General features: G+C 40.6%; 1 protein-coding gene across 5 annotated transcripts in view; it reads right to left on the reverse strand.

The window, feature by feature from the left end:
- Positions 1–218: 218 nt before the first annotated feature.
- pde4d (phosphodiesterase 4D, cAMP-specific) overlaps positions 219–14,118 on the reverse strand; it is a 119,628-nt gene continuing 105,728 nt past the window's right edge. For all 5 annotated transcript variants that reach the window (XM_049763932.1, XM_049763933.2, XM_049763934.2 and 2 more), the window contains 10 exons: positions 13,543–13,655; positions 7,959–8,052; positions 7,661–7,836; positions 7,279–7,377; positions 7,030–7,194; positions 6,152–6,251; positions 5,195–5,349; positions 4,950–5,072; positions 4,677–4,859; positions 219–4,593 (listed from right to left, as the gene is read on the reverse strand). In XM_049763932.1, the coding sequence (XP_049619889.1) occupies positions 4,087–4,593; positions 4,677–4,859; positions 4,950–5,072; positions 5,195–5,349; positions 6,152–6,251; positions 7,030–7,194; positions 7,279–7,377; positions 7,661–7,836; positions 7,959–8,052; positions 13,543–13,655 (1,715 nt within the window). In that variant the 3' untranslated portion in view covers positions 219–4,086. The remainder of the gene's footprint in view (positions 4,594–4,676; positions 4,860–4,949; positions 5,073–5,194; positions 5,350–6,151; positions 6,252–7,029; positions 7,195–7,278; positions 7,378–7,660; positions 7,837–7,958; positions 8,053–13,542; positions 13,656–14,118) is intronic.

The following is a 14,118-nucleotide window of genomic DNA, read 5'->3' on the forward strand; positions in this document are numbered from 1 at the left end:
GTTTTTTGTCAATATGTAAATGTTTTGTTTGCAAAATTTGATCTTTAATCTTATTTCATGCAGACAAATGTTTCAATTAATTTAAAAATGTGTAATTAGTAATTACGTTAAAAATATTTATGTATTGACTTTTTGTGAGAAAATTGGATACTGCAATATGTAATTTAGCTAAATGTGTCTTTTTGTATGCATAATTGAAAAAATGATGGAATACCCCATTTAGGCAGAATCAACCCATGCTTTTATTTAATCCATTGCATATAAAACATTTTTTTTTCATTCTTTTTACTTTTTTATACACAAAGTGTTATGCTCTACAGTTCTATCCAATAGACTGCAATCAACAAGGATTCCATTAAAATAACATTTGGAATTGTCCTGTGAAACGTCCAGACAAGTTGGCATTCTAAAGACATAACCCCAAAAAATAATTGTCCTGAAGACCTTTTTATTTTCTTCTTCTTCTTCTTCTTCTTTTTTTATTTCAAAGTTACAGTTTGTGTTTTTCCTTTCATACCATTAAAAAATAAAACACAAAAAAGAACAACAGACTGTTTCCATTGGGCCAGGGCTGTTTAGCATCTACAGTATATGTGTCAGAAGAAGCGTCTCTGTTTGCCGGAGTGTTGTGTTCTATTGCCAGGAAGGGAAGGAAGGAAGGAGGGAAGGAAGGAAGGGGGATGTTTATTAGCGACACACACACTCATTGTCAGTGTTTCAGCCAAATTTAATGCAGCAGCGGCTGAATGTGCACGTGTGTGCGTGTGTCGCCAAGCCTGTGTGCTTTCCATGAGCAAAGGTTTGGCTTCAAACGTGAAACAAAAAGGCATTTTATCAAGAGGTGAGGCCATCGTTACGGTGGCCCAGAAGTAGCAGAAACAAAGAAGCAAAACAAATCTACTTGTTGTGAAAGACCCAATTGTTGATTGATGAAAACATGTGTTTTTGTTTGGCTGTGACAACTTCACAGTACAAAGTTCCCCAAAACACATTTAAATGTTTGTTTCCCTATTGTATTGCTAAATGTGACTATAAGATACTTTTTGTTGATTTATGTCAATTTTTATATATATTGTCGCAAGGCTACTGACCATTGATTGTTGTTTATTTGTTTCAAAATCTTTTTTTGTTAAAACTTTTTCTGTCACATTTTTTTCTTTTATACATTTGGTGGTTCAATTGCGCAGTACCGTGCAACATAATTACTGTATTTTGAAATTTCCATCCTAAATAATATTGTGATTTATGCCACAATTCCAACAACATGGACATTTGTTTTGAGTTTTGCAACTTTGTCCCTGCAGGCCACTGTACGTTTCTAATGCAGCAGCAGAAGAAGATAGATAGAAAGAAAAAAAAGGGCGACAGAGTGTTGGATTTAAGGCACAGCCCATGAGCCAAGGAACAGTTGCTTTTTAGAAATGAATTTGGCTTAAACCCCCCTCGTTAGTTACCCCCACCCCAAGCAACAATTTTTTAAAACCTTATGATTATTTTTTTCTCTGACACATTCTCTCAACAAGATGTACGCGATTACAGCCACACCATCACCAAAAGGGATGATTAAAAGTTGACCATTTACAACAAACGGATGATAGTAATAACATTAATAATAATAATAATAATGATAATAATAATAACTATATAGTATATACACAACAACAAATATCATGTTTGTAAACAGCGGTTAAACCGAAAAAGATCGTATTACAGATAAGGGCATCAGGTGAGCATGAGGGGGGGGGAATGGAGGGGGAAAACATTTGGCACAAACAAAACGAGAGATCAAATAAAGTAAAATAAATAAAATCAGTGTGCAGTCTTCAAGTGTGTTTTTTCTTTTTTGGCAACTGCTGATTGTGTTTCATGTACACAGAAAAAGAAGGAAAAATATAAGAATAATATTTGGGTTTTTAAACTGGCAAGCTTTTCTATGCTACAGTGACTTATGTACTGTACCAACTTTATAGGATTCAAATTAAGGGAGGAAAAAATATATTAACAAGTTATGTGTGGAAATGGTGAAAAAAGCGTTTGAGTGAGGGAGACAAGTTGGCATGTTAGATTAATTAAAAACATCTCAGATTGATTAAAGTTGAAAATGAAATAACACTGAACGGAAATAAAAATAAACAATGATATAAAAATGGAAAAAAGCAAGTTGAAAATATTGGGGTAAAAAAAAGATCAAATTTAAATAAATTACAAACTACCAACTTCAATGCAGTGAAAAAAACAAAACAGGAAGTGACAAAACAATAAAAAAAAATCACTCCGCTAATCACTAAACATGGTTACTCGTGTCGAGGACAAATTCTTTGACAAAAGAAAAAAAGGTGCTTTTTCATTGTATGGACTAGAAAGCATTGCATTGTCTCAAGATGCGTTCAAAAAGAACTGTAGGCAACAAGAAGATTTAAAGGCTTCACCCCACTTCAACTTGTGTTTTTTTTTTGTTTTTCCACCTCCTCCATGGTCAAAAGAAAAGCTAATCATAAAGTCCTAGCAAGTTAGCCGAGTGGGAGTAGATTAAGGAGTATAAATGCTATCGGAGCAAGTGCAAACACCTCACAAGAGTCTCTCACACACGCACAAGGACCTCATTGTACGCTCGCACTCAGTAAAACAAAAGTGTAGAAAAGACCAGAAGACAACAAGACAAAGACAGTATCCGTCTACTTTCCAAGGAAGACTTCCACATCCGTAATGTGTTTCTAAAGGCCATCATGCACGCACGCACACACACACACACCCTCTCAGACTTAGGAGAAGAAGGTCAAATGATGGAGCAGGAAATACGGCACCTTAGTGTGAACAGGAATATAAAGTTTTCCTGAGTGCAAAAACAACAACAACAACAAAAAGTGACAGAGTACCGGTGGGTGGACATGTTTGAACCAGACGTGCGCTTCTCATGTTTGAGCTGCGCTCATGTGTGCTGGGTGTCGGCTGAAGCCTGATCTATCCTGTAGGCCTTTTACAGTCAAAGGCCATTTGAAACCGTGCTGGTTTTGCCACAATTCTTTCTTTACTCTGTGGATTATATCTAGCTGTTCTGTTCAGTTGTAATGTGCAAGGTGGCGGTTGTTACCATTAGCTGGTAGTCAGATGTGGACTTTTTGACATTCTGGGGTTTATTTTAACTACGCAAGATGCAAGAGGATAATTTGTGGATTATTTTTAGTTGTTCTATTCATGCTGATTTCACAAGAGGGCAATTATCATGGATAACTGGCACGGGTACAAATAATAATCATATGACATGAAAATTGCATGTCAATGTCTGCCATAGCTTTTTTTTAACTCTGGATTTTTTCTAGTTATTCTATTTATTTCTATTGCAAAGTGGCGATTATTATTAATTACATGACACGCACATTGCCCATCTGTAAGCGCACGAGGTGGATTTTTTTTTTACTATTTTGAACTGCCTTGTTTTTATTCTGTGGATTATTTCAAGTTTTTTCATTTACTTTTTTCTAATCTAATAATGTCGGCGTTGCATGTTGGTGCCAAATCGTGCCGGGCCACCTCTGAGGTGAAGTGTACACATCACAATTAAACATTATGGACTCAAGCACGGTTCAAACGGCCTAGTGCGAGCATGCGTGAAATTTTGCAGCATCATCTTTTGCTCGTGTGCTACAGTCTAGAGCAGGCTTAAAGCGTAAGTCAAGTCAAAAAATGTCTTCACAACATGTTCTAAACTACCTCAACTCGTCTAAATACAGTATTTCAGATTAATGTTGTGTTTATGGAACATGAATTAATGAAATTATTTATCTACCCGTTTTTATCATTCTCAAGGGGCGGCCATTTTGCCTTGTACGGCGACTTGCTACTGACATAAAGACAGATTCTACTTCATGTTCCATAAATACGGCACATATCAGAATGCTGTGTATAGAGAAGTGGAGCGCCATCAAATTTAAGTCGAGAAGATTTTGGACTTGACTTCCCCTTTGAAAGCAATGTCTGAGCAGGGCAGAAGGGGAACATACAAGTAAGATAAAAACATACCCCCCCCCAAAATAAAAATTCTATAAATAATCATTACTAAGAAGCAGTTCATCACTCCCTAAACTGTTATGTGTCAGGAGATTTCACTTCCGCCTCATCTTCCTTCCCTTCCGCTACAGCCTCTTCCTCCTCCTCCTCCACGACACATGTTTGCGAGCAGGGAGAGTCACCCTCCTCGGCGACCTCCTCTTCCTCGGCCACCTGCTCGTCCAAGGGAATCTCAGTGCATTCCGAGTCCTGCGTGCAGAGGGTTTTGGAGTCCGTGCAGCTGTTTTCATCCTCGTCCTCATCTTCCTCTTCTTCTTCATCCTCCTCCGGCTGGCTGCCGCTGTCTTTCTCCGTGTCCGACTCGCCGTCCTCCTCCAGTGTCAGCTCAAACTGGAACTTGTCCCCGCCCGGGTGCCGCCCGCCGTCTTCGGGCTCGTCCAGGGTGGGCGAGGGGCTTTGGGGGATGGTGCTTTGGTACCACTCCCGGTTGTCCTCAAGCGTGTCCAAAATGTCCTGAGCGTCCGGATGCACTAGGTCGGCCCACGTCTCCCACAGGGGGTGGACGATGTAGTCGATGAAACCCACCTGCGCGTCGGGGGACACTTCATGAGAACTGACCTGGTTGGCCAACGCAACACGAACCACCAAAGAGGTACAAAGAGTCTCACCTGGCTCTTTTCGACAGAAGCGTTGTGCTTGTCGCACATAGGGCTGATCTCCATGCCTCGCTCCCTCTCGCGGTCGCCCTGGCTGAAAAATTCCTCCATGATGCGGTCGGTCCACTGCCTGTATAGCTGCAGCGGCTTGGTGGGGTTGCTTAGGTCGGCGCAGTGAACCATGTTCTGCAGAACCTACAAATCAAGTTAGCGATTATTATTAAAAAAGTTTTCAATTGGACTTTGGAATAGACCGTGTTTAGGACGAATGATGTGAAAATGGACCTGTATCCGGTCGGAGTAGTTGTCCAGCAGCAAGACTCCCGAGCTGGTCACCTTTTTAGTTTCCACCATGGTTTTCAGGTCAGCCAATAGATTCATGTGCTTGGACATGTCAGTAGCCAACACCTAAGATGTAAAGCAGCACGTTAGGACTCATCAGGAGAACTAATCAACACTGGAAGATTTAAACACAACTGTAAAGGGATTGACAGACAGACAGACAGACAGACGGATGTTTTTGCACTCACAATGTCGATGACCATCTTGCGCAATGATTGTCGTTGTTTTTTGGTGAGATTCTGGAAGATGTCGCAGTTCTCCTCCTGCAGGAGCTTGAAGCCCACGGCCAGGTGGTGGTTCTCCAGCACTGATGCGTCGTTGTACATCAGCGCCAGTTCAGAGTCTGCCGGGACGGAAACAGTGAGACAATTAAGCTAAGTAAGGAAAAGGTTTTTCTTCTTTTCTTCAAAATTTAACGTTTTTGAATAAGGCTGTGACGTAATAAAAGGTGAAGAGAAGCTCTGTGAAGATTTTCCAAATGTACTTGAAGTAACGATGATTGGCAGGAAATAGTGCTTTTTATAACAGCTTTGCCATTTTGTTCAACCCAGCTCGTGAAGCAACTTGTTCTGAAAGTGACTCTGCTGAGTTTCCCAGAAGAGCTGCTAGCCTGAGTGGCTAATAATGTTGAGTTGAAGCTAAACAGCACGTTTGATGAGCCACTTGGAACTCGTGACGGCACGAGGACACCTGTCTTCACACGTGAACAGATGCACACACGTGAAGCTCTGCCACGTGGACCTCGCATTTGTTCAAGTCTGTGTGTATGTGTGTGTGTAATTGATTTCTTTGTTTTGAATACAAAATAAACATTTAATTTCTTATATTTGCAATATGAATAGGAGCAAACTGTATTTCCCTGTCTACAAACTTTTTTCCGTGGAGCACTTACTGATTTCTTAAATATTCAAAATACTATATTAATATGGTTTTGATTATTAAATATAATTAATGTTCGCTTTTCTAGGACTGCTGGGATAGTTCGGTTGTAATCGATTCAATGCTGACAATCAAATGACCTGGATGAAAGAAAATATTCACAAGCAAACACATTGTGCGTGTGTGTGTGTGTTCCCACGTGAGGAGAGAGTATTGTGTGACCAAAAGTGATGTAGGCGCTAAGATAGCACCGCTTATAGACTCACTGGTGTTGATGAGGAACTGGTTAGATACTCCTGGGTGGTCCACGTCGTGAATGGCGCTGGCAAAAATGGCGGCAAGGATCTCCAGGTCCGTGAACACCGCCTGCCAGCAAGGGAGAGAGAAAGGAAGGGGGAATCAGAAAAGCAAAAGTTAAAAATATCCTCACAAGCACCAGCCATTGATTGCAGTGAGCTCGGGTTTGATTGAAGCTTATTGTGGCGTGCTCACTGGTGCGTTCATGCTCGTGTGTATGCGAGCGTGAACGCGCTTCTTCTTCAGTACACGGTGTTACGAGACTAAAAACATCACTTTCCGAGAAAAAAACCTGTTTGCTAAGAACACTGAAAGTGCTGTGGGGAAAACAGGTCATGAGAAAAAGTCAGTGTTAAGAGATACGTATATAATTTTGCAAGTAATTTTGCAATACGCCACGGAACTAAAGATCATGATTTTACGACAGCAAACACAAGGTGATACTCACAGGACTAAAGTAGTAATTTTTACGCAAAAATGTTACAGAGAAAAAGTACTAATTTACAAGAAAATTAAATTGAAATGTTACGTATGGCACTAGAGATGTCCTTTTAAGTTTTCCAACAAAAGTGAAAAACTTACAAGAATAAAGATGGAATTTAATGGGAAATAAAATTGTGTCAAAATTTCTAGGGTTATGAAAAGAAAGCCCTTATTCAAGAGAAAAATGACACAAAAGTGGCATTACAAGGGGAAAAAAATCACAAGTACAACAAGAAACATTTTTAAAGAAAAATGCCACAATTTGACAATTAATATACCAAAGAGGGAAGAGGTCTCAGTTTTGCAAATAAATAAATAAATTAATAAAAACCAAAAAATGTGTGTGTGTGTGTGTGGTCTTGACCTCAAGTGCCGGTGTGGAAAGCAGCACGTGGGTAGACTGTGTGACGTCAGCAGCGTGGATATTGTTATGGTAGGCCACGTCGCCGTGATAGTGGTCCTCTAAGGTCATCAAATAGGTAATAAAGGTGTCCAGTGGAATTTTAAAGGTTTTCAACAAGTCTCGCTCCTGAAACAAACAGCAAAGAATTAATTTTTCAAATCCAAAGGCTGACTTAATACCTTTTGGTGAGCGGGAGGCAAGAAGTGCTACCTGGAATATGGTGTACATCATGACTGTCAGTGGCCGATTCCCAGAGAATTCGGAGATCTTAAAAACGTTAAGGCCCCATTTGTTCACTTGTTCCAGCTCCTGTTGGAGAATCACAGGAAATATTTGAGTTTCAAAGCCAAACCAACACAATTAAAGCACGACTTTGTTGTCATCTTGGTGTTGTTGTTAAGTTTAATTCATTGATGGCGTTTTTATTTGTTATTTGTAATGCAATTTTACACAGTCTGTTTGCACCATCTAGTGGCGAAAGCTTAATACTGCAGACACGGGATGAGCTTTTCTGGTACATGGTATTACTGAATAGATGTTGGCTGGAACAGTGAAGGTTGAACGGAACAAGAAAAAAAAAATAGGCGCATACCTTCCCCAGCTCATCTTCCGTCTCCGTCTTGACGCCAAAGCGAGCGATGTTGGAGTTGGTGAGGCTGGAGGAGTGTTGCAACTTCTTGACACCGCTGATCTGAGACATAGGCTTGTTCTTCTTCTCCTTGTCCTTTTGAGACTGAGGTGACGGCATCTCGACCTCATGTTGCTTGTCTGCAAAAGGCGGAAGAATCAGATGACGGTCCAAAAAGCTGATAGAGGATTTAGCATGAAGATAAAACAGGAGACAATATGGCGCCTGATAAAAAAATTGAATATAGAAGAACCCATCTCACCTAGGAAGGTGCTGGAGATGAACTCAGACACCTGATTCCCAGAGCGACTCATCTCTGACAGGTGAGTCAGTTCTCGATTCAACATCCTTTTGAACTGCAAAGAAACACACGTGTCTCTTTATAGGGTCACTTCGGGACGCGCCGCGTGGAATACAAAAAATACATGAACAAAACATTCTAGACTTAAGTACTGGCTCATCCATTTATCCAGAAGGTTGTTCTTCCACGTCACACTAATCTAACCATTAGCAGCAAACAACCTTCCTTCCCCAAACCGTTTGCACACATTTTTCCATAATGTATTAAAGGCATAAACCAATCAATCTATTGTGCGATATGTCTCAAGGTTGTCAAAATACAAACATGGAATATAAAAACTAATTCTAACTTGAGGTTAAAACCTCTGACTGAAGCTGTATAAACAAAAATGAGAAGAAACTGTAGCCAAGAACGGGATTAATGTAAGCACCCAATGTCAACTGGGGAAGGTGCTAGCTCGCCCACAACCCTATTAAGGATAAGCCTGATAGAAGATGGATGGATATGCCTATGATAAGTTTGCCTTTTGTTACCATGACAACCAGGGCACGGCTAGGGGATGCGATCAAGCTTTGTCACGATATTTTGGGCAAAGGTGTCCCGTTGTTTGGGCCAAATACAAAGGAAGGATTTAACCCTTGTAACAAGATTTTCAAAAAGCAAAATAAACAAGCAGGTGACTCCAGAGTAGGATCTGGACGAATTAGATCAAAAATTAATCTCAAAATCATCATTGTAAAGTTTTTTTTCCCTGATTGGATGCCTTGCGAGTGCATCGCCATCTTTCGCCGTAACCTAATATTTAGTTCAGCATTTCTTGCGTAACAGTCAGTTTGTGCCTGTCCCTTACGTCACGCGGGTCTAATTGAAGTGGCAGGAGCTCACTTATCAGTTGCGGTTTTGTGATTTGATGGATTGAGGGTGCTTGAAATCGGAGGATTTTCCATAGTGCTTCCATAGCAAAATTGCGCAACAACTCATAAAAAAAATAAAAAATAAAACAAAAAAGGATTCCTAAAAGAGTCACTTCCTTCAGGCTAAAAACATTATGCATGCATATTGACAGAAACACAGGAATCGGTATTTACTATTGATCACTTGAAATAGACCATTACGGTGCCACGAGAGTGCTTACTGCGCTATTGTTTGTGTTATTGAATAACACCTCCCCTTTTTTTAATGGACACAAAGGTTCATCTGAAGAGCACTTTTGTGATTCATAAAAACTCTGAATACTGAAAAGTGACGAAAAACACATGACTCAAATAAATAAACAAGCACACATAAATGAATGAATAGTAATTCGTGTTTCATTGCCTTGTTCCAGCCTGAAAAGCTGTATGACGCACACGAAGCTCTCTAGAGGACGGCTAAACCTTTGTCACGTTTAAAATTTTCAATTAAGATTGTTACATATTTATTTTAATGAGTAGTATAGTAGCTTTAAAAATAATTTGGCTTTTTTTCGATGACATTGAACAGCAGCAATGGATTAGTGCAAGCTATCCTTGCTGATCATATACATACATACATATATATAAAATAACCATAGAAGAATTCAGAAAATGGATGGATGGAAAAATGATGAAGCTTACCTAAAATAAAAAAAATATACATATACCTAAATTATATAAATAAAATTCAATAACCATAGGAAACTAATGATACAACAAAAGAGGGAAAACATTCCTCCCCATATAAAAAATAAACTAAGTCAGTTTTTAATCACAGAAAAGTTCATATTAATATGGCACTAGTAAGCAGTGAGATTTTTATAGCTTTGAACAAGTCAGGTAATGAACAGTATCTCTGAATACGTATGATTTTTTTTGTTCTATTTGCAGCCCGTTATCGTCATCATCTCAGAGGATACACTAAAAAGTGTGTCATTCTATTAATATTGCATTTTTGTAAATGTAATGAAAGATGAAATGACCAATAAAGGGTTATAAAACCAATTTTTTTATTATCTATTACTATTCCAGCTAAAATAACATCTTACCTTAATGTATCCCCAGGATACAGAGAACAAATAATTAACTTCAGGCATTTTGGCAAAACAAACAAAAGTGAAACCCACAAAAAAGAAAGTGGAAAATGTAAAGTTCCCAAGATTAAAGCTGAAGTTCAGAGAGTGTCTTCATGATGCTTCACATCCCGCTAGCATCCGCTGAGGAACGTCAGGTGGAATGTGACTTCCCAAAAGATCAAGCAGGAGCACATCGTGACGGATTGTTCATCCTCGTGAGGGATGCGGGGAGCAGATCGGATGCGAGGATTAGAAAAATAAATAAAGGATGGACCGCCACAGGGAAGAGATGGGGAAGCAATGGAATATTTGTGTCATGTCCTTCCTTGCCTGCTCGGCTAAGCTGAGAGGGAGCGACATGATCCTCCCCCGCGACGCACAGTCTGCTCCGAAAGCGACGGTAGCCAATCGAGACGGGGCACGGGCGGACGGTGAGCTCACCCTGCTTTTTGATTGGATTGGACGCCAGCAGACTTGAGGTCACCAGCTGAGCGATTGGCCCGAAATTGTGGAAAATGTACAGTCCTGCGCCTCCATGCTGGGGCATGTGTGTGCATCGTCATACGTGTGTGAGATCATATGAGCCGGTGTGTACTGTGCGGTGACTAAAGAGATCCAATATTAAAGGAAGCTGAGCTCACACATTTAACACTGAGTCATTGGGATGGTGTCAGTGGGCCAGAATAAAGACAAATTAAATAATTAATGCTGACAAATCAAAGGTGGCAAAAATACTTACAAACTATACTTCAAACAAACAAGTAAATCTTTTGCTGTCTGGGGGTGTCAAAATTAATCGATTAATCGAAAACAATTCCTATATCAAGATAATCGTCTTATATTTTAATAATCCAGTGATCGATTTTTTTCAAATCTTCTAAGTTTAGGCTCTCTAAAGTAATAATTGTTTGATTTTTCTAGTCCTTCATGGAAGCAAACTGATTTTGTATTTAATCAAAGTAAGACATCAGCAAACATCTGCTTTTACTTTAGAAAACAATGACCATCGATCTTTTGAGTGTGATATTATCTGACTGCTGTTTAGTTGTTTTTTGATCACTAAATAATACCAAATTAATTTGCTAATAAACTCTAATCAAAATAATATCCATCTGATTATTCAATTAATCGATGGAGTTATTGATTGAATAATCGAATCTAAAAATATTTTATATAGTGACAGCCCTAAACTACAATGACCCGGGATCAAACCCTGTGATGATAATATTGTGATTGCCGTCAGCTAGAACTTGGCTAGACCTTTTTTCCCGACAAGAAAAATGATCAATTTTGCTGTAAAAGCTCAAAATTCGACTTCACTTTCAAAGTGGTGAGGGCTGTTTTGGGAGATGAATAGAACACAATGTCATTGTCAGGATGTAAAATCTATTGAAAATGGAGCGAACGAAGAGCAAGCATCTCTTCTGACTTTGCAGTGGGAGTCATTTACAGCTAAGGGAAGCAGATGAGGCCACTGGCTGATCGCAAAAGTGCATGAGCACATGCACGTGTATCTCTTATGCAATGCACACTCGTACGTATGGATAGCCGGGAAAGGAGGTGTGAACAAAAGGTATCGGGTACAAATTGCAAAGTGTCACACCAGTCTGAGCCAGGCCCCCAAAGCAATTTGTTCTTTGGCACACTGACCAAAAATATCTACTCTTTTCTAAAGAACACCTGCACATGCTAATGTGATTGCCACTGAAATAAAATAAGGTATCGTATATGACCACTTTTTTAAAACCTTTTTTAACTGTTCATATATGTTGTGTTTTTTCTTTAGGGCTTTTTTTTGGGTCTTGTTTACAAAAATGATTGATTTTATTGATGGATGCGCAATATTTGATACCAATAAATAACTTTGCCCAAAATACACTTAAATTGAATATTTATTTTTTATTTTTAAGTTCACCTCTGAATCACTATGCAAATATCCATCCATTATCTGAACCGCCTATCCGCACAACACCGCTATCTGCTGGATGTGAAGGGTACTACGTCTAAGGAAGTGTTATAGAAACAGTCAACATGGAAATAAAAAAACACTAACTGCTACATGGGTTTGCAAATAAATCTCCATTTCCATGGGCCGTCACTTCCGGGTTCCAATCCGCACAAAATTCCAATCAGCATCCTAGTTATAGATAGACTGATTTGTTTTTCTCAGTTAATCTACTTATCTTTGGTGAACATTCAAACAAAAACAAAGAGCACAGGGATTTCGCAGTGTCTGTAGCATCTCCTTAAAATGTAAATGTTGATGGATAGATAATATTTAAATAATACAATGAAACCTGTTGTGTCCATACTTAAAGCACTGGAGTGGACATTTTCATAGGAAGGCCATGAAATGATTGGCTGTTAGCGTTCCCATATTAAACAAATCAGGAACAGCTCCGTCTTTTAGTGAATGCACCATCTACAAGGTGGCCGCATTTAGGCCTGTAGCTGTTGCCATGGTAACCAAATATTGTAAAGCTGTGGATGCTAGGTGGTGATGGTGGCAGGTTTTTTTTTTTTTTGGGGGGGGGGGGGGGGGCACAACACATATTCCCGATTTTATATGATCTCGCATGTCTGGTGCCAGTTGACATCAGTCCTTTTTGTGCCTTTGTCTTTTCATTTCCATCATCCACCTCCTTCCCCCCCCTTTTTTTGTGACATCACAAGGTGTGACATCATTGCAGCTGATCAGCATTCAGAGTGTGCTGCACACATGCACACACACACACACACACACACACACACAGACACACACGCACACACACACGCACGCACGCACGGCGCACACACACTGACGCTGACTGAGCATGCTCCCTGGCTGCACGATGATGCTATTGCTGGCACGCTAAAAGCGATGTGCTGACAATGCTAAGAGATGAGCGGCTGCCATTAGTGACGTAGAGACGACACGGGGTCAGCATAACTGCGGATGTGCACTACACGTACGTGCTTCAACTTGAGGATCAACCTTCCAAAGGTTCTTCTGTGCAAATCTGATTTGTTTTTATTATTAACCCTCCCACTTCTTGCTCCTTCCACATCAACTGATCTAAACCATTCAAACTTCCAAGTTTCTTTTTTTTCCCTGCAATGCCATGTTGCCACATTTTCAAATGATCAATCACAAGTGTCCCTTTTAGAACAGGCCCGCAGACAAGCTCATGTGGCCCTTGAGTGGAGCCTGCGAGCACCTCGCTGTTGACCCCTGATTGACCCCGTCATATGTATGACGGCTTTCACCTCCGAAAAATCATCATACCTCCAACAGCTTTCCTCCCCAAAACATTTTAGCCACAGCCCTTTTTCAACCACACCTCAAAACAAAGCCTGTATTGTGAAAAGCCAACCAAGAAATATGACACATCATGTCATCACACATCATCATCATCATTTTGTGCTGGAAATAAAAAGGTCACACAGCATAGATGCCTGGCACTCTCTGCAGTTGAGTAAACAAACCTCCAGGCCACGAAATGAGGAACAACAGTACACATGATTGGTCATCCTTACCTTATTGGAGGCCATCTCGCTGACTGAGTGTCTGGTCTGCAGGGTCTCCAGCTGGTCCAGGCACCAGTCCAGCTCCTCCAGAGTTTCAGTGGCCAGTTTCTGGTAGGCCTCCTCTGCAGGAACGAGACAGGACGGTAAGGGGTCAGTAAGGGCCCGCTTCAGGGGGCTAGTGGACGGCCCAGGCCCGGGGTCTCCCACCCCACACACGGCTAAGCTGGGATACCCCGAGTAGACACATGGGTGACTCTTCATACTGGACGGACCAGCTCTTGGGGAAGGTTGTGTGTGTGGGGGTGTCTAGGGAGTAGAGCCTTGGGGTCCCTGTGTCCGAGAACAGAATCCTTAGTCCTTTTCTACGGAAGTCAGACAGATTCGACGTCAGCCAGGACGATTAAGACTGTCCAGATGCTAATGGAGGGTAACAACGATTCGCCATAGAAGCCAGAGAGCTGCCCAAGCGGAGAGCCCACGCGCACGTTCACGCCACTTCCTGCCTCAGCAGCTCCACAATGTCATTCATATGAAAGGTGTAATTCCAGTTATGTAGCAGGATGAAGAGCAGTCTGCCCAGCAGGC

The sequence above is a fragment of the Syngnathus scovelli genome, chromosome 3 (assembly GCF_024217435.2).
Source record: "Syngnathus scovelli strain Florida chromosome 3, RoL_Ssco_1.2, whole genome shotgun sequence".
Lineage (NCBI taxonomy): Eukaryota > Metazoa > Chordata > Actinopteri > Syngnathiformes > Syngnathidae > Syngnathus > Syngnathus scovelli.